Source organism: Narcine bancroftii, chromosome 11, assembly GCF_036971445.1.
Source record: "Narcine bancroftii isolate sNarBan1 chromosome 11, sNarBan1.hap1, whole genome shotgun sequence".
NCBI lineage: Eukaryota > Metazoa > Chordata > Chondrichthyes > Torpediniformes > Narcinidae > Narcine > Narcine bancroftii.
The window spans coordinates 87,315,493-87,336,427 of record NC_091479.1 but is presented as its reverse complement, the minus strand read 5'-3'; the positions used below and the strand labels follow the sequence as shown (position 1 = coordinate 87,336,427).

At 38.8% G+C, this 20,935-nt stretch overlaps 1 protein-coding gene and 1 long non-coding RNA gene across 12 annotated transcripts in view; one reads left to right on the top strand and one right to left on the bottom strand.

Moving 5' to 3' along the window:
• Positions 1-20,935, bottom strand: part of LOC138746083 (suppressor of tumorigenicity 7 protein) — a 152,720-nt gene that overhangs the window by 13,676 nt on the left and 118,109 nt on the right. For 8 of the 11 annotated variants that reach the window (XM_069903882.1, XM_069903878.1, XM_069903879.1 and 5 more), the window contains exons 4-13: positions 17,819-17,873; positions 17,252-17,403; positions 16,048-16,123; positions 15,800-15,871; positions 11,787-11,941; positions 6,667-6,764; positions 5,736-5,850; positions 3,013-3,085; positions 1,027-1,129; positions 500-650 (exon numbers count right to left, since the gene is read on the bottom strand). In XM_069903882.1, coding sequence (XP_069759983.1) covers positions 500-650; positions 1,027-1,129; positions 3,013-3,085; positions 5,736-5,850; positions 6,667-6,764; positions 11,787-11,941; positions 15,800-15,871; positions 16,048-16,123; positions 17,252-17,403; positions 17,819-17,873 — 1,050 coding nt within the window. The remainder of the gene's footprint in view (positions 1-499; positions 651-1,026; positions 1,130-3,012; positions 3,086-5,735; positions 5,851-6,666; positions 6,765-11,786; positions 11,942-15,799; positions 15,872-16,047; positions 16,124-17,251; positions 17,404-17,818; positions 17,874-20,935) is intronic. The other 3 variants (XM_069903883.1, XM_069903885.1, XM_069903886.1) reach the window with 3 other exon arrangements.
• Positions 4,240-6,628, top strand: LOC138746085 (uncharacterized). Its single transcript, XR_011346691.1, has 3 exons — positions 4,240-4,314; positions 4,768-4,848; positions 6,187-6,628. It is a non-coding gene; the product is annotated as an uncharacterized lncRNA (long non-coding RNA).

Sequence of the window (20,935 nt, the reverse complement as noted above, 5' to 3'; positions counted from 1 at the left end):
GACTGAATTCAACAAAAAAGTATCACCATCTTACTTATAACCAGTGAAACGACTTGTTTTAAACTCAGAGATATCCTTCAAACAAAACGTTCATGGATAGGAGAATAACTTGTCTGAACTTCTGCAGACTAAACAATTTCCCTTTGTACTCCAGGGATTGTCCTCTTGGTCAGATTGCCCTTGAAGTACGTGGTAACTAATCAATTTCAGCGGTAGAAAGCAGACAATCTGTGTTGCCATCAAGTGGCTAACCGTGGAAGAGCCACTGTTGCAATATCTTTTATCTCAAGTAATTGCTAAAATATGCAGATGGGTGACAATTGAGGTCAATTTTATTTAACAGGTAAACTGGATGACCTTAGCTTCAAATGATGTTCTCTTATCAAATCTGTGGCAAGAGTATGTTATTTAATTGGGAAATTTAAAAATTATGTAACTAATAAAGTCCACTGGATTTGGATGATATAGCATAGACAAACAATTACTAAAAGGAACTTACTTCCCTCCCATGTACAGTGTAAGAGGTTAAGAGCTCCTTCTACCCGCTTCCAGTGTTGAAGATGGAAGAATGCATATGCTATTGCTTCACTGTCTCCTCTCTTCAAAATATGTTCTGGTGGCAGTATTAAACTTTTCATTTCTAATAAATACTGAAGAAATTATTTTTTTAATAAGTGAATCAAGGAAGTTATTCAGTTTTCAAACAATCATATTTCACATAAGTATGCCTTGCAGAGTGAATTAAATAGCCCATATATGCGTTTCAATTTTCAGACATCAGTCTTTAAAAACTCCACCTCTGAATTAATTTAAGTGCAATTTTTAAGCGAGCATATCAGTCATTGCAACTTTTTCTCACTGCCTTCTAATCCCCATAACAAGTAATAATTCTTTTTTTTAATGAATTATCTAATGGCACACTCAGAGAGACTGCAAGCCAGTGATACTCCACAGAAACCTTGCTAAAAGCATTCCCAAATGAAGCTGTTAGAATGAGAGCTAATGGAGAAAATAGCAGCGACTCACTTTGGGAACATGTGGGTTAAATTCTACTGCTCTGTGTATTGCTTCTACAGCATTCATCTCTGCAGTGCTCAGCCCTCGCCTGGAGGCGGCCTCTGGTGAGAATCTAGAACAGCAGCAAACAGTTCATCATAACTTATATCATGAAACCGCACAGCTCCATGACAAACATTCAAAATGACATACAGAGCTCCCAGAAGTCTAATGATACAGGAGAGTGATTCAGATATTCAATTGCACCAATTGGTTATTGCTGAGACTTCACATGAGTTTAATATAGGTCGAAGATTTGTCCCAAAAAGTATTAGGAGTCTGGGTATGCTTGGCAAACTGTTGGAAGTGAATCTGCCTTCTGCATGACACCTGACTGCCTTTTCCATTCACATGTGACTTTTAACTCTTATTTTTCTCTCATCCTATTGCTGGAAGAACACCTTTTTCACTCTATTTATATTTTAAAACCAGATGGTTTACACTAGGAGAGATTAACAGATATATTTTTAATAGTCAATTTAAAAAATATATCTTTATTGAGTTTATTAAAAAATACACCCACATTGATCCAATATATAGATTGAAAGATTAAAAAAAATGACAAACAATTTGTACTTCTCCAATAAAACATATGAAAATGGTGTGTACTCCTCTCCTTGATACAAAATATCTCAAAAGAAAAAAAGAAAAGAAAAAGAAAATCCCCTATTAATCAACATCTCCCCCAACCTAAACACGGTTTGCTTGTATATCTAAAATACTTAGGAAATGAAAGACAACATTTGGAAGCCAGACAGCACATTTCAAGAGCATCCAAACCCCATAATTATGGTGGTACTTCATGAACAGGTCCCACGTCAGATAAAAATTCAATTTTAGAACGCTGTATCTAATTTTTTTTTCTAAACTTAGAAACTAGTGAGGTTGAGTAGGTGGAGTGCTGTCTTTCCACTTCATCAAAATTTCCCTCGAGCTATCAATGAGGTATTCGCCTCTGAGATGGAGTCAATACTATTCCCTCTTCTTGACAAAATCCAAATAGAGGAATTAAGGGGCACGGTTTATTTATTTATTTTTTGATTTTAAACCTTCTCATAGAGGCTCAATATCAATTATTTATGGTAATCTGATGGATTTGAGAATAGCTTCATTAGCTAAGATTAAGAATGACTGGGAATATGATTTAGATTTGTCACTCACAGAGGACTGTGATACTGTTTTGAACTTGATTAAGGAATCCTTTTTCTGTGCGTGAACATTGTTTATTGCAGTTTAAAGTGGTGCATAGAGTGAGTACCTATTCAAAAACTTAAACTAGCTCGCTTTTATTCTGACATTGATTCATTTTGTGAGAAATGTGAAAATTTCAAGGCTTCATTGATACATATATTTTGGATGCCCTAGTTTAGAAGACTTTTGGAAAAAAAATATTTTCAAACTTTGTTATTTTTAGGGTCAAATTAATAGTCAGTTTTTAGGAATGTCATAAACCATTTGCACAGCATTTAATGATTTTTTTTTCTTTGGCTTGGCTTCGCGGACGAAGATTTATGGAGGGGTAATGTCCACGTCAGCTGCAGGCTTGTTTGTGGCTGTCAAGTCCGATGCGGGACAGGCAGGCACGGTTGCAGCGGTTGCAAGGGAAAATTGGTTGGTTGCGGCTGCCCGCTGATCTGTGAGGCGCCAAGCTGCACGGTTTGAGGCGATATCAGCCCACTGGCAGTGGTCAATGTGGCAGGCACCAAGAGCTTTCTTTAGGCAGTCCTTGTACCTCTTCTTTGGTGTTTAATGGACAACTGCATGAGATTATAGTTTTGTAACTACTCCCACCACTATTAATTATCCTTCATTTATTTAGAGAGAGATTTCCAACTTTTACATATAACCTATTTTGATACTTTTGGGAAAGTGAATTATCATATGTTTTTCTGTCTTTTTGATTAGCAATCTCATTCATGGCATTTTTCTTATTTGAACAGTTAAAAGGATACGTACTTGTCAGAGACTGCTCTTGCTTTAAGCAATGCAGCTGTGTAACATATTGTTGCTGACTTTGGTAAACTAATATCTGTTACAGAAGATAAAAAAAAACAATGATTACATTATGGCAATGTAGCACAAGAATCTTTCACTCAGCAATACAATGAATGTTCCACAGATTTTTCTTCTTAACTGAATTGCTTGAAATGTACACATTTATTCTAAATGATCCAGTACAAGGTTGGGCGGCACAGTTAACATAGCGGTGAGCATAATGCGGTTACAGCGCCAGCGATCCAGTTTCAAATCTAGCACTGCCCGCAAGGAGTTTGTATGTTCTCCCCGTGACCATGTGGGATTCCTCCAGATGCTCCGCTTTCCTCCCACCCTCTAAAACCATACAGGGTTTGTAGGTTAAATGGTGTATTTGGGCTGCACGGGCTAATGGGCTGGTAGGGCCTGTGATACCGTGCTGGATCACTAAAATTAAAAAAAATTAAACAAAGTTTACCCATAAAAAAAAATCAAATAAAATTAAAACAAAATTACAATCTGTTACTCTGTACTGGTCAACTAATATTTTCTACTTTTCAATCTGCCATGTAGCCATCATGTTTGTTTCAGGTAATGAATTAGCCAATCAAATGTTGAGGGCAATGCAGCCAAATCAGTAAACCTGGAAGATTTTTCCCCTCTCCCTGCTCTAAAAGCACCAAAGGCAATTATAGTCTGTGTTTAGACTGTTTAATTATCAGGATTTGAAATTGAAAGGTACACCAAACATTTTTATATCCAGAAAACAGCTTTGTTGATTAAATCCCAAGGAGCAGAGTGGTTGGCTGCAGTAAAACAGAATGTACTAAAGATTAACATCACCTAGGTAACAAACTCACATCAGCATAATAAAAAAACTTACTTGCCTGGCAAGCAAACATTAAATAGCTGGCAACATTACAATAAATAACACTGAAATACAGCACAAATAAATGCAGGTATAGTTCAAAAAATACAAGCAAAATAAAAAGTAACGTTTTTCTGTATTATGGATCATTACTTCAAAAACCTCAGATGTTAGAAAGTTCCTTTTCCAATGCTTACAGATTGACCTTCATTAATTGAATTCATGATTCATTAATTAAGTTGTATTCTCTTGAATAACACAGCCACAGCAAATATAAATGCCGTTGCTTAGCAAGTTGCATAGCAACAAAGATAGGTATCAACAATATCATTTTTGCGAGTGTTGAACATCAGAACATTTATATCCAAGACAATCAAATTTAGGCTTATCGATCATTTTAAACAAGCATTCTTCAGGTGGGTCCTGTGTTAAAACAGAACTGATATCTAAAAGCCCATTAAAAAAAAATACATCATGTCATTTCTCAAATTATACCAGGAACAAGAATCACATGTGAATTAAGTTTCAGTGTAGATTTTTAACTGGTCTTTATTTTAATTAAGAACTATTCTGATGGAAAGTCATCAATCTCGAGAGATGCTCTCCAAAGATGCTGACTGGTTTGTTTCTAGTATTTTTAGTTCTTTTATTGAATAGTTTTTATTCAAAATTATTTTTCAACTATGGATGTGATTTCAAACATGGATTGGAAATGTGTTGCGCAGAAGTGTATAGTCTTATAATAAGACAAGCTGCTTTATCTGTCAGCACCTCATTGATTCAAAGACTCTTGACTTTCCGATGACAAAGGCCACGTCGGCATCATCTGGATTGCTGACATCAGCATTTATTTACTACTGTATTTTTAGATGGCCTGACAAGCTGCTGCCTTCTTGAACACTGGCTTGATGCAACTCAGTGGCTTAAGACAACAATCATGGATGAAAATGGTAGGTTTTAATCTCTAAAGAACCATTTGGGCTTTTAAAACATTCCAACAATTCCATGATCATATTTATTGTTACAGGGATTTGGCTTCTAAATTTTAACATTTGAATATCGCTAATGACTTGTCCAACAAAATTAACTACATCATCTATGACATTTTCTATCTCATCATATTTTAATTACATCTCCATGTTAATTACATCTCATCACTGATGATCTTTACCCTTTCACAGTTAACATTAATATAAAGTTAATATTATTCGAAATGACTTCAAGCACAATTCCTGTTGAAAGTTGGAAAATGCACCACACAATTTGTGCTGAGGCATTCAGCCAAAAAATATTCCTCTTCCAATCCCTCCACCTTAGCAACAATTATTGTTCAACAAATAGCCTCAACAGTCCTCGGTTAGGGAGGGAAAAACACTGAAGAAATTAATGTATTCCTGTTATCTAGATAGGCCTGCTGGAGACTTCACACTTGGAGATGTTGGATGAGGCCATGGATGATTCTACCATTGATCCCTTCCAAGATTAAATAGGCTCCAATAATCAGAATCCAGGTTCCCCCTTATCAAGAATGCCTATGTGCTATTCTACTGAAGAAAGGCCAACTTCTAAGGAAAGTACCTCCAGAAATTCTTCAAATTGAAGAATGCAAGGGAGAAAACTGAAAAAGAAAAATCTTCTGAAGGGAGAAATACCAGCACAAAACAACAGGCTCAGCTGATATTAGACAAGAGAAGCAATTCTGTACTTACTGAACATATTGTTAACATTCTTGTGAAGTACTTCAAGATGATTTACTATGTGACAGACACTGTAGAAATGAAAAAGGTTGTTAAAGCAGAACTACAATGCATCTTTCCACCGCCACACAAGGACTCACCATCGTATTTAGCTAAGACTGCCTGCACATCAGCATAGGCCTGTAACTCTAAAAGCGCCTCCAGTAAATTTTCATGAATGTTGAACATGCTGAGGAGGGGGAATTCCTTCATCAGCTGTAAAATAACCAGAACGAGAGTCACATTGGGAATAATGCAGACAATTAAAAAGGAAATTGTAAACTAAGTTGGCACATTTTGAGTTACGGATTTTCAATTGGTCAGAACTTTCTCCATTTGTGTTGAAGGTTGCAGTCAACATTGAAGGATCAGCCCAAAATGCAAAATCAAACCAATATAATGTTGTAACATGCGTATATTAGGTTAGTTCATTTTCTCAGGCCTCTGAATCTAACTTTAATGGTGTAAATTGCTTGTATAGTTCTTTATCCACTGTGCACAATGTTGAGGATTTGGTCAGAGTGTAAGATTGTTAACATTTCTCATTTACAGACCTTTAGTCTAAGGAAAGTACCTCCAGAAATTCTTCAAATTGAAGAATGCAAGGGAGAAAATTGAAAAAGAAAAATCTTCTGAAGGGAGAAATACCAGCACAAAACAACAGGCTCAGCTGATATTAGACAAGAGAAGCAATGGGTTCAATATGCTCTAAAACATAATGCTGAAGATTTTATTTTTTAATTTGAAGTTAATAGGCTGCCTGCGTGCTCAAAGAGGTCCTAAAAAGTAGCCCAGAAAGTGCCAATTTACATCAACATTATGTGTTTTCCTTCAAGGCTGTGGGTGAAATGATTTAAATGGCATTACTAGTAAATACAGTTGGGGGCATTCCAGAATCCATGTTAGTCTCAGTTGGTGGCAGAACAGGCTATGTGGTATTCACTTGCTGATAATTAAAACATTTCAACCCAATAAACAGCTCATTAGGTTCAAAGAGCCTGATTTTTATTATAATTTTCACTTTTTACTCACATCTCGCATCATTTTTACTGCTTCTCTCGTCCTTCCCAGTTTTCTGGAACACATTGCCAATCTTCTTTTAATATAAACTAACACGTTTGTATCCCGTCCTGAAAGACAAAGTTTGTTCATGCACTTTATTTTTGAGAAGACAACCATTTATTGGGAACCTGGAACTGTTGGGCACTTTGGCACCTACAGTCTGTTTCTTCATTTGATCACATCGGAGCAATCTACTTGATGTAATCTTCAGTTTATCTGCTGCATCAAAATTCTGCTAACAAGTAATAAATATATTTTTTTAGGCTAGTCAAAGAATACTGCAATTCAGCCCTTAGGGTACCCTGATTGCTTTTTAAATATAGTTTTCTCTTCATAGAGTTTTCAAAAAATGCTGTACTTTTGTAATAAATATTCTATGATAATATTTGATAAACCTCGAGTTTCATTTGAAGCAGCCTCTAAATTTAAAAAAGTAATTTGACAATATCTGCAATAGGTTTAATTATCCTCAGGTCAGTTCCTATATTCTGAAGATTATTCTATTCCTCTTTTTTGTAACTATTATTGATATGTGCAAAGAGATGCATTAAATTTGAAAATTTAGACCATCAGCATGGCAACAGGCCCTTTCAGCCTACAAGCCCGTGCCACCCAATTATACCCAACTGACTTCCACCCCCCGGTACGTTTTCTACAGTGGAAGGAAACTGGAAAACCTGGAGGAAACCCACGCAGACACGGGGAGAATATACAAACTCCTTACAGGCAGTATGGGATTTGAACCCAGTTCCGGGTCACTGGCGCTGTAAGAGCGTTGCGCTAACCACTACACTAATACCGCCACCCCTACGCTAACCATGCCACCCGAGAGAATGGAAAATAATTCTGATTAGTGTACTGTAAAATACTGTGTTCTGTCCTCTCGGAAATATTTGGCTTTCTTGTCTCTTATCCTCCAGTCTGAATATACACCCCATGTAATCTGTCTGTCACTACAAGACGATAGGGCTTTACAAGGTATCCATCTGACAATCTCACTCAGCTAATTACTCAACAACGTAATCATTTAATAACACATCAGGATTAAGAAGAGCTCTAAGTGGAAATTTAGATAAATATGTTGTCATTATCAGAGTATATTTCAATGGTTTTATCACTCAGGGTAACCATGACCTCTTTTTCTCAGGATGAAAATGAGAAAGCTGAGTGCACCTTAATGTAAACACAAACAAGATTATGACCAGAAACATCTGCCAGTGCCGCAGCTCCCCATTTTATACTCTCATCACTATTCCTTTGATTCGGGTTGGTTTAACTCCCTCTTTATCCCGTCTTGTTCCAGGATGTTCTGTGTTTCACACCATTACTCCCTGGACTCCCACACAATCTGCATGGAATTTGGTTGCCTGGGACAGGACAAGGGGCTACCACCCTCCCTCCTTTACCTCAAGTACAATAGAACTAAAACCAAAAAATTTTTAACTTTCTGGTGTCGACTTCTAAACAATACACTTTCAAGATAAATGATGCAAATTAATGATTAAAAAATGAAAAATAAATAAATGACATGCTATGGAAGGAAATGAAATGGGGCATTATTTCCACAAGCGAGTTATTGCCTGTCTTGTGAAAGGTGATAAAATATTTAGAGCTGTCTCCCCACGGATTCAATTTTTAACGCCCCAATAGTCTTTAAGTAACACAAGGATTATTTAATTGTGCACTTTTATGTATTAATTTTTCACAGACTACTGCAAACACACTGATCGTTTTACTATTCTGTTTTAAATCATCTATTTCTCATTTTTTTGAGGGGATGATCAATTGTATCTGAAGTAAAGATTAAATGAATGCAGTGAATTGAGGCCGAAGTATGCACCAAAGAAGAGGTACAAGGATTGCTTAAAGAAATCTCTTGGTGCCTGCCACATTGACCACCGCCAGTGGGCTGATATCGCCTCAAACCGTGCATCTTGGCGCCTCACAGTTCGGCGGGCAGCAACCTCCTTTGAAGAAGACCGCAGAGCCCACCTCACTGACAAAAGGCAAAGGAAGAAAAACCCAACACCCAACCCCAACCCACCAATTTTCCCTTGCAACCGCTGCAACCGTGCCTGCCTGTCCCGCATCGGGCTTGCCAGTCACCAACGAGCCTGCAGCAGATGTGGACCTACCCCTCCATAAATCTTCGTCCGCGAAGCCAAGCCAAAGAGAAGAGAAGAAAGAGATTCACACCAGTTGGCCTTGAGAATCAAGGTATTAAATGACACAATAAATGTGAATATTCCAGAATTACTTTAAACCTTGTTGCTGTTCAGGATCATTTGCAGAATATCAATATCTCAACTGTGTCCTATTAATAACCCCGCCACCTTCAAAGTAAATCACTAACAGGATTATCACCTGCATCCCTTCTATTCTCTGTCATCATCTCCCTATATTCTCTGAGCCTGAGGGGAATGCTGGATCCTTAACATCCCCTCCTCAGCATCTTCTTATAAATCATATAACAATTTCAGCAAATAAACAGGGCAGTTTGGCCCTTCAGATCCTAGCACCCACCCATAACCTTCCATGCCCCTCTCGTCCATATAACTATCCAACTTTTCTTTAAATATTAAAAATTAGCCCACATCTACCACTTTGGCCAGAAGTTCATTCCACACTCCCATCACCTTCTGAGTGAAGAAATCCCCGTTCATTTTTCCCCTGTACTTTTCCCCCTTCAATCTCAATCCATGTTTGAATCTCCCCCACTCTCAATGGGAAAAGCCTATCCACATTTACTCTATTTGTCCCCCTCATAATTTTAAATACCTCAATCTTCTACGCTCTAGGGAGTAAAGTCCTAACCTGTTTAACCTTTCCCTGTAACTCAAACCCTGAAACTCAGGCAACATTCTTGTCAGTCTCCTCTGCACTCTCTCCATTTTGTTGATGTCCTTCCTCTAATTCGGCAACCAAAACTGCACACAATCTTCCAAATTTGGCCTTACCAGTGCCTTATACAACTTTTACATGACATCCCAACTCCTATACTCTGATTTATGAAAGCCAAAATACCAAATGCTTTCTTCATGACCCTATCTACATGTGAATCAACTTTCAGGGAATTATGTACCAGAATTCCTAAATCCTGGATGATTTGGAGTTTGTCAAATGTGTTCAGGAAAGTTTTCTAATAGGAGATCCAATACTGTCCCCTCTCTAATCGGTTCTTCTATGCAGTGATTTAGAAAACGTCCCAGTCAATGTGTGGAAAGTTAAAATCTCCTAAAATCACCATCTTATGTTTATTACACATATAGCTATTTCCTTACAAATTTGCTCCACTAATTCCCTCTGCCCATTAGGTGGTCTATAATACACCCCCATGAGTGTTTTCAATCCTTTCCCATTCCTCACTTCCACCCAAATAATCTCACTGGATGAGCTGGCCGATCTATCCTGCCATAGCACTGCTGTAATGTTTTCACTAACAAGCAATGTTAGCCTCCACCTTTTATCCCCCCTGTTCTATCTAAAGCTATGGAATCCTGAAATATTTAGCAGCCAATCATCCCCCACCTGCAACCAGGTTTCACTGATGGCAACAACATTTTATTTCCATGTGTCAATCCAAGCTCTAAACTCATCCACCATGCTGCTTGCATTGAAATATATACACTTGAGAGAATGTCCCCCACAGTCACTCCTTTGATTACCATCTACTTTTACAACCCCCTCTCCTTCATTAATTTTAACAATTTCATTCCTTTCTCCCTTCAAATCTAGTTGTTCTTCTACCCTAATCTCCACACTCTCATTGTGATTCCCACTTCCTTGCTAAACTAGTTTAAACCCTCCCCAACAGATCCAGCAAACCTGCCTGCCAGGATATTGGTCCCCCTCCAGTTCAGGTACAGCCCATCCTTTTTGTAGATCAGACCTTCCCCAGAAGAGTTTCTAACGATCCACAAATCTGAATCCCTGCCCCTGAACCAACTTTTTAGCCACACATTCTTCCACCACATCTTCCTATTCCTACCCTCTAGCGCGTGGCACAGGAAGCAATCCCGAGATTACCACCCTTGACGTCCTACTTTTTAACTTCTTGCCTAACTCCCTATATTCTTCCTTCAGGACCTCATCCCCACTTCTATCTATGTTATTGGTCCCCATATGGACCACGATGTCTGGCTGCTCACTCTCCCCCTCCAGAATGCTGTGTACTTGATCAGAGACATCCCTGACCCTGGCACCTGGGAGGCAACATACCAAGTGCGAGCCTTGATCTCCTATCCACTCATCTAACCAACGAGTCCCCAATCACTCATAAAAGATCTCCAATTCCTACTCCTTTCCTTCACAGTACCTTAACACCCCATCCTAGTCTGAATGTGGAATCTCACTCTCTTGAAATCGGAAAATTCCAGCATCTCCCAACATTTATTTTCCACAGACCTCCATTCATTAAGTAGAGTATCTTTTGGAAGTCCACTTTCATAGCTGTGCAGAAAAACAGCCACCCTACTCAGTGACTAAATCCATGGTTGACTAGTAGATTAACTGCTGAGGTATTTCTATAGCAAACTTACATCATTCTTTGTTCTTTAGGGTGGCACAGTTAGTATAGCAGTTAGCATAAGGCTACTACAGCCCCAGTGACCCAGGTTGAAATCTGGCGCTCTCTGTAAGGAGTTTGTACGACCTCACTGTTTCTGTGTGGGTTTCCTCCGTGTGCTCCTGGTTTCTCCCACCCTTCAAAAACATACGCCGTTTAGAGGTTAATTAGTGCATTTGGGCAGGACGAGCTTGTGGACCAGAAGGGCTTGCTACCATTCCACATGTCTAAATTTAAATATACCTGGACTATATTCTCTTGGCACTAAAATCTCAGCTGCTAAGATGGTGAACACACAGACTGCTCCATAATTAACAGCAATACTCGCCACTAAAGCATTTCTTGGATTTTTTTTATTTTATCCGATCAACTTACTGACCCCTCCCCCCCCCCCCCCCCCCCCCCGAAAGCTCTACCCAAATTCTCCAAAACCTGAAGTAAGAGACCATGAGTGAACTAAAATTGAAATAAAATCGTTGGTCGTCAAGGATGGGTAGTTTTAATTTGCCGTAGGCAGGGTACTTACTGTGTTGTGCTTCATACTGTGCTCCATGGTGCTGCAATTGCTGACTGCGTCTATAACAAACCTCTCCTGCCTTTAGTGCCTGTTTAAAAAGTCTTTCCGCTTCCACAATGGTAGTAGCTTCTTCTTCAGCCAAAAGAATATACGCAGTTGCGCACCTGTAAAAAGATTCATGCCTGTTTACCCTTCAGCTCACCTGAAATTACTGTGGTCATAAAATTATAAAATGGGTATTTTTTTTCTTAAGCTGTTGATTTGTTTACAGGATATGATCACCATTAGAAAGGCCAAGGTTTATTAGTCATCCATCAGTCTTAAATCTTCACTCTCTCTGCCAACATCACACTATGGCTGAACTGTGTACAAATAACGACCTGTCCTACAGTTACTCACCTGAGCTACTCTGACAGCTCTTCCCAAACATGTGACCTCCATTGTTAAACCTTTGACCTCTAACATCCAGTAGGGGAAGAGCAGCAGCTACATGGGGCACAATCATCATCAGATTTCTCCCCACAATCCTGCCTGGGAAATGTAATCATTGCTTCATCATTACTGGGACTAAATCCTGGAACTGCCGACCCAACAGCACCAGCAAGATTGCCTTCAGCAGAAGGGCTGCAGCAGGCCAAGGTGAAGGATCACCATTACCTTCTCAAAGGCAGTCAGGACGACAATAAATGCTGGCCTTATTCGCTGGATTCACACTTTGGAAATTTGTTTTTTAAAAATATCTTTGAATGACGTGGCTTAGTAGACTATTCCAAAGAGTCAATCAATTTGGTGCAGATATAGATCAGACCTGGAAAAAAACAATCAGATTTCCTTGCTGAAAATTTCTTTTCTTATTAGTAATGTAAAGGTCTTCAGGCTTGGCCAACAAATGCAAGATCACTTCTCCACACGCACCGAACACCATAGCAGCTACATTGCTCGAGATTTGGGGCGTTCTACTTGAAAGACCAAAATACCCCTAAAGATATACACGGCAGAAATTATGCAACGGACATATGTGCACCACAATCGTTTTCAGTGGCTGAACTTCCTTTTAACTGCTTGGTTTGATTTCCAGTCCATGCCAAGTTGGGAAATATCAAATTGCAGCAATTATAAAATTAGAAATATACTTCATGCCTCCTAGATATGGTAGGAGAGAAATAAAAGCAAATGCAACTCTCCTTCCACCTGGGCAGTAGCACAGCTTGAAGATTCGCAGCTCCAAGGCTCCAGCGACCTGGTTCGATCCTGATATCCTATGCTGTCTGAAGCTTGCCTGTTTTTCCTGTAACATTGTGGGTTTCCTCCAGGTGCTCCACTTTCTGCCCACACCCCATGATTTAAAAAAAAAGTAGACATACAGCACAGTGACAGGCCCACGAGTCCACGCCGCCCGATTTACACCCCATTAGCCAACACTCCCGGTATGTTTTTGAACAGTGGGAGGAAGCCAGAGCCCCCAGAGAAAACCCATGCCGACACAGGGAGAACGTACAAGCTCCTTACAGACAGCACGGGACTTGAACCCCTGTCTGGTCCTGACTGCTGGCGCTGTAAAGGCATTCCACTAAGTACTACATCGTATCGGCCAATTTAATTGCCACCGTAATTGTTCCTCATGTGTCAATGCAGAGTAGAATCTAGGCAGAGTTGACAGGAACCCAGATTACATAAAAAGGGGTTAGCATAGGATTGTTATAAATGGGTAATTAATGGTCATTGTGGTCTCAGTGGCTAAAGCGGTATTTCTCGATGACTAAATGATTAACCCGTCCCATGGCTGGAAAGTACAATCCGCACAATTATCAGATAGTTACTGATGACCATGTCGAATTGTTTATTATGGTGGTCTCGCCAGCTATGTGCACAAAGTACCTACAGAAAATACATTGCATATCTTACCAAGAGCTGTGCCAACATTCACAGGACTACAAACTAAGCAAGCATTGACTGCAAGAGGAGGATAATAGTACCACACCCATAACATTAAGAAACTGCAAATTTTGGATTGGACTTTCAAATGACAATGGATGTCTTCACTTTTATTTACTGATCTGATGAAAATCCTGCCTCAATGTGGTGACATTCTGGTCACAGATCCTGAAAGAAACCCATTTGGAACAGAGATTGTCAATTGGTTAAGCTGTTTTTTCTAGTATAAAAACACAGGTTTTAGAAGCTGAAACTAGATTTGCATCAGAGCCATTTGGTTTTAGTCATTTTGTATGTAGCTGCACACTAGTAATCTGAACATTATGCATCAACATTTGTAACTAGAAAAAAGCAAATATAGTACAACTGTGAGACAATTCTTTATTAAATTGAATTATAATTTTACTCGAAACTGTGCCCAGAGAAAAAATGATCTCAATGCTCCACTTTCCTTGTTCAACAAGGTTTGCATTAAAACAAGTGGATTAACACCTGCATCAACCAAACATTCTGGCCAACAAAAAAAAATGTTTTTTATATCGTTTTATTATACAGCGTTTTTTTGACACCGTATTATCTAAGTCTGCACATCGCACTCTCTTATACTGGACACTCAATGCTTTAGGCTGGGAATTTTATAATTTCAAAAGTTTGATGTGTTCTGCTTGCACGACAAAATTGTAGTTAAAGTGAGATGTACATTCCACATGATTAAGAGAAGTGGCAGGAATTGATTAAAGTTCTCTTGATTAAAACTGAACCCCAAAAATCAGAATAATATAGATATATATTTTGGGGATGAGGGCAAAATGTTAAAATACATCCCTGATTGCTATGAAACAACTGAGGCAGGCATATCGAAACACAGTGTTGTAAGACTGGTGTCAAGGGAGACCAAATTAAAGCTTATTGGTTTCTTATTTGTAGCACGTAGGTTAACTCACTGGATTTTGACACCTTTTCCTAGTCACTGGCTTCATGCCAGTCCACAATTCATCAGACTTTATTTAATTCACTACCTAACCTAGTGTGAGATTTGATCCCATGATTCTAAGTTAATACTCTAGCCCTTTACCTTAAGACTCTCATTCTCTACTTTACTATTTAGTTACTCAGAATCACTCTGCACAGTGTCTTCAAATTATTGGGAATACCCATGACACACTTACAAAGTAAATGCAATACATGCAATCGTCACTAATAATGATTTTTAGCACTATGTGGCTAATTTTATTTTCTGTAAAATATGAAAAATACTCAAGGAGCTACAAAACATTGAAAATAACCAATGTTTCCAAAACTTCAGCTATAAGATACCAGAAATGAATGATTGCACTGAATGTAAAATAATAAGTTTTCCAAATGCCTATTGGAAAGTACCACAACTACAAATGGTGATCTTCAGGGAAACGAGCACAAGAGGCTCGAGTCACCTTGTTTGGTTTATGTCTCTGCAATTGGAGAATCCAATCTTCTCTGCACAGGCTCACAATTAAAAACTGGTAACTTGGCCATTTTGAAAGGGAAGTTGATCCACTGAATCATTTATAATATTTTAATCAAGAATAAAACAGATTATTGGATGTGAGGAATGCTAAAAAATCTCAATCTGAAAAGACATAGTGGAATAATATTGAAAACTGTGACAGCGTCAACTAACTGTTTTGGCCAATAAATTTTTGAATGACAAAGGTTATTAATTCCTGTTAAATGTGCACACTGGGGCATGTTGGTGTCATGCTACAAGCTCTAGCTTGCTGTTAGTTTTAATTTTCACAAATTGAAGAGCAATTAATAAGCCAAACACTGAAACCTTTCTGAATCTGCAACTATAGCAAAAGCCTTCTGCGTAATAGGCCTCAGTGAGTGAATTAAACGGGAGTGGCAGATTGTACAAATCTCAGACCAGCTGGCATGATGCCAAGGCAATTCAATGGAATGGACAAAAATAGACACCCAGGAGTGATTAAGAGGCAGTGGTTTCTTTGCGTAGATCAGATCATCTCACAAATCACAAGAGCACGGTTCAAGCATTCTACTTCTGAAACAGCCTTAAAACCACTCCCAGGTAACTTTTAAGAACATACATGGTGAACTTTATTCCACTTTGGGTCCTTCTTTTTGCTTGCAGTGGCTGTAGCAGTGGACGCCAAAATACCCTGGGTGGAAAGCGGACAGTGGTCTGGTCAGAACTTAGTGGAAAAAACTGTACAAAATGTGTAAAATAAGCGTGGAACCCTTACGGTGTTAAAATATATTGCTATGGAAGATACTGCATATGGGTCGTTAGGGCATGTTAAGAATACACATCACATTCAGGTAGAACAGAACTCACTCGTTTAATTCTAAGGCTTCATGTGCTGCTGAGATTCTTGCTTGTGGGTTCCTCTCTCTCCAAGCTTTCTGCATTACTGTTCAAATGAAATAAAAGCATTACTTAAAACTAGAATTTGCCACTAGAATTTGAAAGTTCACATGTTCCTTCCCAGCCCAGGCATTAGTTTACAAATAATTTTTCCTTGAGATATACCCAGTGTGGCAATTACCCTTTCCCATCATGTGGAAACAGTTAAATGGTTGGCTTTGGTAGCATTCATTTTTCTGATTTAAAAAAAGTAGGTGATAATGGACAAATAAATTCTAGAATAACAAAGTCCTCAAAATATAAATACATTAATTTAAAAGTTTATCACTGATATGATTACAGTATTTCAATTATTGCAGCCACACACTGATGAGTTAAACACAGTGGCTTTATTATTGGATGCTAGATTGCATTATGAAGACAACTCTCTTGCAGGATAGCAATTTGGAAGCTAAGTCAAATCATTTTTAAGAAGCTTTATGAACACAATTCTATTGCTCAGAACCAGTTTCCTCATTCTCCAATAATCAATTTCACTGGTGACTCTTCAAAATACAAACTGAAACAGAATATGTTTGCAGCAATCTTTGTCAACATTTAGACATGGGCTGATTAAGTGGCAAGTAACATGACCATGATACAAGTGCTGGGTCACTAAACACCAAACCTTGACACATAATGACATTATCATCACTTTGTCCTCCAACGTCGATGTTCTGGAAGACTCAACCAACTAGAAATTTAACTGGATTAGATTTATAAATACCATGGCTGGAGCAGGTCGAAGGCTGTATATTCTGCAATGACTGACTCATCATCCGATTTCCCAAAGCATTTCCACCATCTACAAGCCACATTAGGGGTCTGATGGGGCGGGGGGGTTAGTGTTTACAACTAAGAGAAATGAAGTACTTGGTCACAATTATCGTGTCAGAGTGTTCTGTAGGAAGAAGAGAAGAGGACACAAGGCCAAACAGTGACACCCACAACGGTGTCAGAGGGAGACACGGGCTCTTTGCCCCTTTAACTGTCTACTCAGTCACCCACCCACCAACCAGCCTGAAATCTGTGCCCACCATCCCATCCTCAAATCAGTGTCTTCCGTTGGCTTTTGAATTACATGCTTAGGGTTGGGGTTAACAACTTAACAGTAATTAAAGAAAGCAATATTCACAAATGTCTGAGTTTTCCATCTTACAGTCCTTCTTACTCGCGTCTGCAGGCCGTAAGTGATCAGTCTCACATGTGAAGAAGGTCTGATGATCTTGAGCAGAAAGATTCATGTCATAGTACGTCAGTGGTTCTCTTCCTGTTACCCATGTATACCTATGAAAGAACACAAGGCAACAAAGATCAAACTTAGCACTTCTGAGTGACAGAATTAGCTGAATACAATCTTTACAACAGTATGTCATACAAACGTTCTTTTTCAAAAATTATTCTCCTGCCTTTTACTGAATAAGAACCTTTTTTTTTTGCTTAAATTGAACTAACAATAAGAAAGGACTATATGTCTCTGTCGTAGCTGGTGCTGAGAACAGTTTTGTGGTGGATCTATATGATTATTTTTCAGCTTTAGGTATACCACATAGAAATTAAACAGCTCAGGAAGAAACAGGATTATGGCTGATTTTGTAACACTGCATGATAATATTATATATGCAACTTAAAAATAATAATTACATAATGAAATGAGAAGTTTCCATGTTCTCTATTGAACACTAGACATAGAATTACTCACCGATTATATTCCGCTCCTCTAAATAAATTAAGTGGATTTCGCCAAACCTTGCATTCTGTCAGAGTAAAAACAAACCAATTTAGCTTATTATTTATTGCTCTGTAATAAATATGATACATTATTGTTATGCACAACTTTACACTTCAGGACAGGAAACCCACTTATAATTTCTTAACAGTCAATGGAGGGAAGATTTATCTGAAAATAAAAAATGAGCAGAGGATAGAAAATACAGAATCAAAGAAAATACAGTAAAATGACATTAATTTATTTCTATCATACACTTCCTTAGACAATTGAACTATTTTGTGATCTTTTCCCTTCTGGTTAATGAAGTTTAAACATATCCAAGATTGTTTGTTGGAATTTTAAATTAAAATTTCGAACTGCTTCAAAGGGGACAAGTTCCGCCTGCAAACCTGATTATTGTCATGAAGTGTATTGGGAAAGAAGTTGGAATGATTATTTTTCACATTAGTCTAGAGGTGAATTTTCTTGATGAGCCTCCGAACTGTCCACAACTTCAGCAAAAGTAGAATGGGAGTTTGAAGCTAGTGGCACAGCTCGGAGGGATACTTCTCCGAGCATTCCCCCCCCCCCCCCCCCACCCGCCCCTTTCCCAGGGTCCGATGTCACCGACAGAAGTAAATTTTTGCAAATAGTGAGGAACTTTGCCTCCTGGTCTTTGGGACTGTGCTCCTCCCCCTGCCCCCCCCGCCCCCCACCATTTTGTTTGGGTGCTGGGTGCCTGACTCAATGAAGGTCTCAAGCCAGAAACGTTAGTTATTATCTTTGCTGAACAAAGGACTCTGTTTGACTTTTAGAGTTTCTCCAGCACTGTGTTTTTACTATCAGTTCTGTGGATAATTATGAATGGGGATATGACAATATTGATAACAGTGAGTCTTGAAAATACTGTGTAATTCTTACACTCATTTCCACTGTCCACTATGCAGATGAAGCTGTAATTAGTTGAAAGGATCATTCCATTTGGAATTTGGTGCAAGAGCTGCAAGTCTACATGCTCTTTCTGTGATGTGGCACTCATTTACCTGAGGAAATGGGCAATCTCAGAACCACTTGCTTTACCTAAAATGTAATTCTAATTTTCTATTAAGTACTTGCTTCAGGGAACATGGATCACTGATGCATTAGAAGTAGATTCACAACTAGTCTCTTCATTATCAAGGACCTCTCAGTTCATTTACTATTTAAAACTAACACCCAAGGCAATTCCACAGTCTTGCATAATCCTTGTCCAACCACTTAAACATTACAAATTGTTTACAGATCTTTTCCTCCACTCCAGTTGCATGCAAATCAAGATTTAAACAATTCAAGTGGATTGAACTATTAATAGGAGTTAAACCAGGTACCCCAGGCAAAGATCTGTTCATGACAGCAAATCCAACCATAGTTATCTATGTATAAGGACTAACTCACTACTGAACAAATAAGTCTGGCAATCATAATCCTTTCTTAAATTGCAATAACTGTTTTATGTTGAAATTTACAAGGAGAAAGAAGGATCCAGAATTATGTGGTTTGTCAGAGGCATCTAATAAAGGTTTATTTGCAACAAGAATTTGCAGTCGCTCCACAGTATCTATAATACGAACTTTTCACTACACTATTAAGCCTGGGATAGATAGGAATGTTTATTTTTAAAGTAAGTTCATCCTTCTAAGTAAGTAACATAACAGGACACATCTTTAGGTTTGACAGGATATCCACACATTTCTTTCACAATTCCTTTGTGACAAAACAAGCAATTTATAATTTTCAAAATAATTTGATAGGGAATTTGCTGTTGCCATAATCCCTAAATGGAACTAAAGTATAAACCATCTGATGCCAGCTCCCTAATGTGCTAAACACATCAGGGGCTAAGTATCAGAACAGGGTACAGGGATTATGAGGTGCAATTTATCCACCATAATTTCTTCAATAAAGACAGCATGCCTTCTTCATTCTGCTTGCTGAGTTATTAAATGACTTCATGCCTTAACAAAGCACCAAGAGGGGCCAGATGCATCTAGAGCTTGCCTATGACCTTTAAACATAATGTGCATCTCTCAAAAACTTCTACAGGTGTACCATGGAAAGCATTCTGGCTGATTGCACCATTGTCTAGTAAGGAGGTGCCAACGATCAAGAGAAGAAAAATCTCCAGAGGGTCGTTAACTCGGTCTGCGACATCACGGGCACCAGACTCCACTTCATCGAGGACCTCTACAGGAGGTGGTGTCTAAAGAAAGCAGCCTCTATTCTCAAGGACCCCCACCACCCAGGCCATGCCCACTTCACACTGCTACCATTAGGAAAAGAGATACAGGAGCCTGAAGATGAGCACTCATTGGCACAAGCTTCTTCCCCTCGGCCATCAGATTCCTGAATGATCAATGAACCAAAGACAGTCTTACTCTCACTTTTCATGCACTATTTTTTATTAATTTTGCTAAGGTAGTTTATATAAATGTTTGCACCATGACGCTGTTGCAAAACAAGGAATTTTGTGCCTTGTTCACGTCAATAATTTCTGATTCTGATTCTGATTCTAAAAGCATGCACATCAACTCCAGTAAATGCTAATGGCAATCTATGTGATCTGCAGGACATCAGAAAGTAGCCGTGCACAGGGAGGAATGGGCTCTTAGAATTTTTGAACCATGCCTTCATGTGGGAGGTGGAAAGATGGATGTGTGTGCTTGACTCACAGGAGGTAAAGACAACCATCTCTCAGAGTAATTCCGAGGTCAGTCCAAAGGAGCAAGGGTGATGAGGGCTTGTTTGCACAGGGTTCAGAAGAGGATCTTAATGAAGGATTTGCCATTAAAAATCTGATGTCAAAATATATTGGCAGCCAAGCCAGAAAACTAAACTGAGTCGGGCATAAACAATGCAATGGTTCATTGCGAAAAGCCTGAAGGCCATCTTTAACAGAGTGGATATGATGGACAACTGTGCTAGCACACCTGTAGACATGCTTGTGATGCCCAAATGTGCAAGCTTCTACTGTGGCAAAAATGAAAGCTATTCTATCTTCCAGATTCAGTGATGGAAGCCAAAATTCTGACATCGAAGCTCAGAATACTATGCTCTGACTTTGACTTGTGG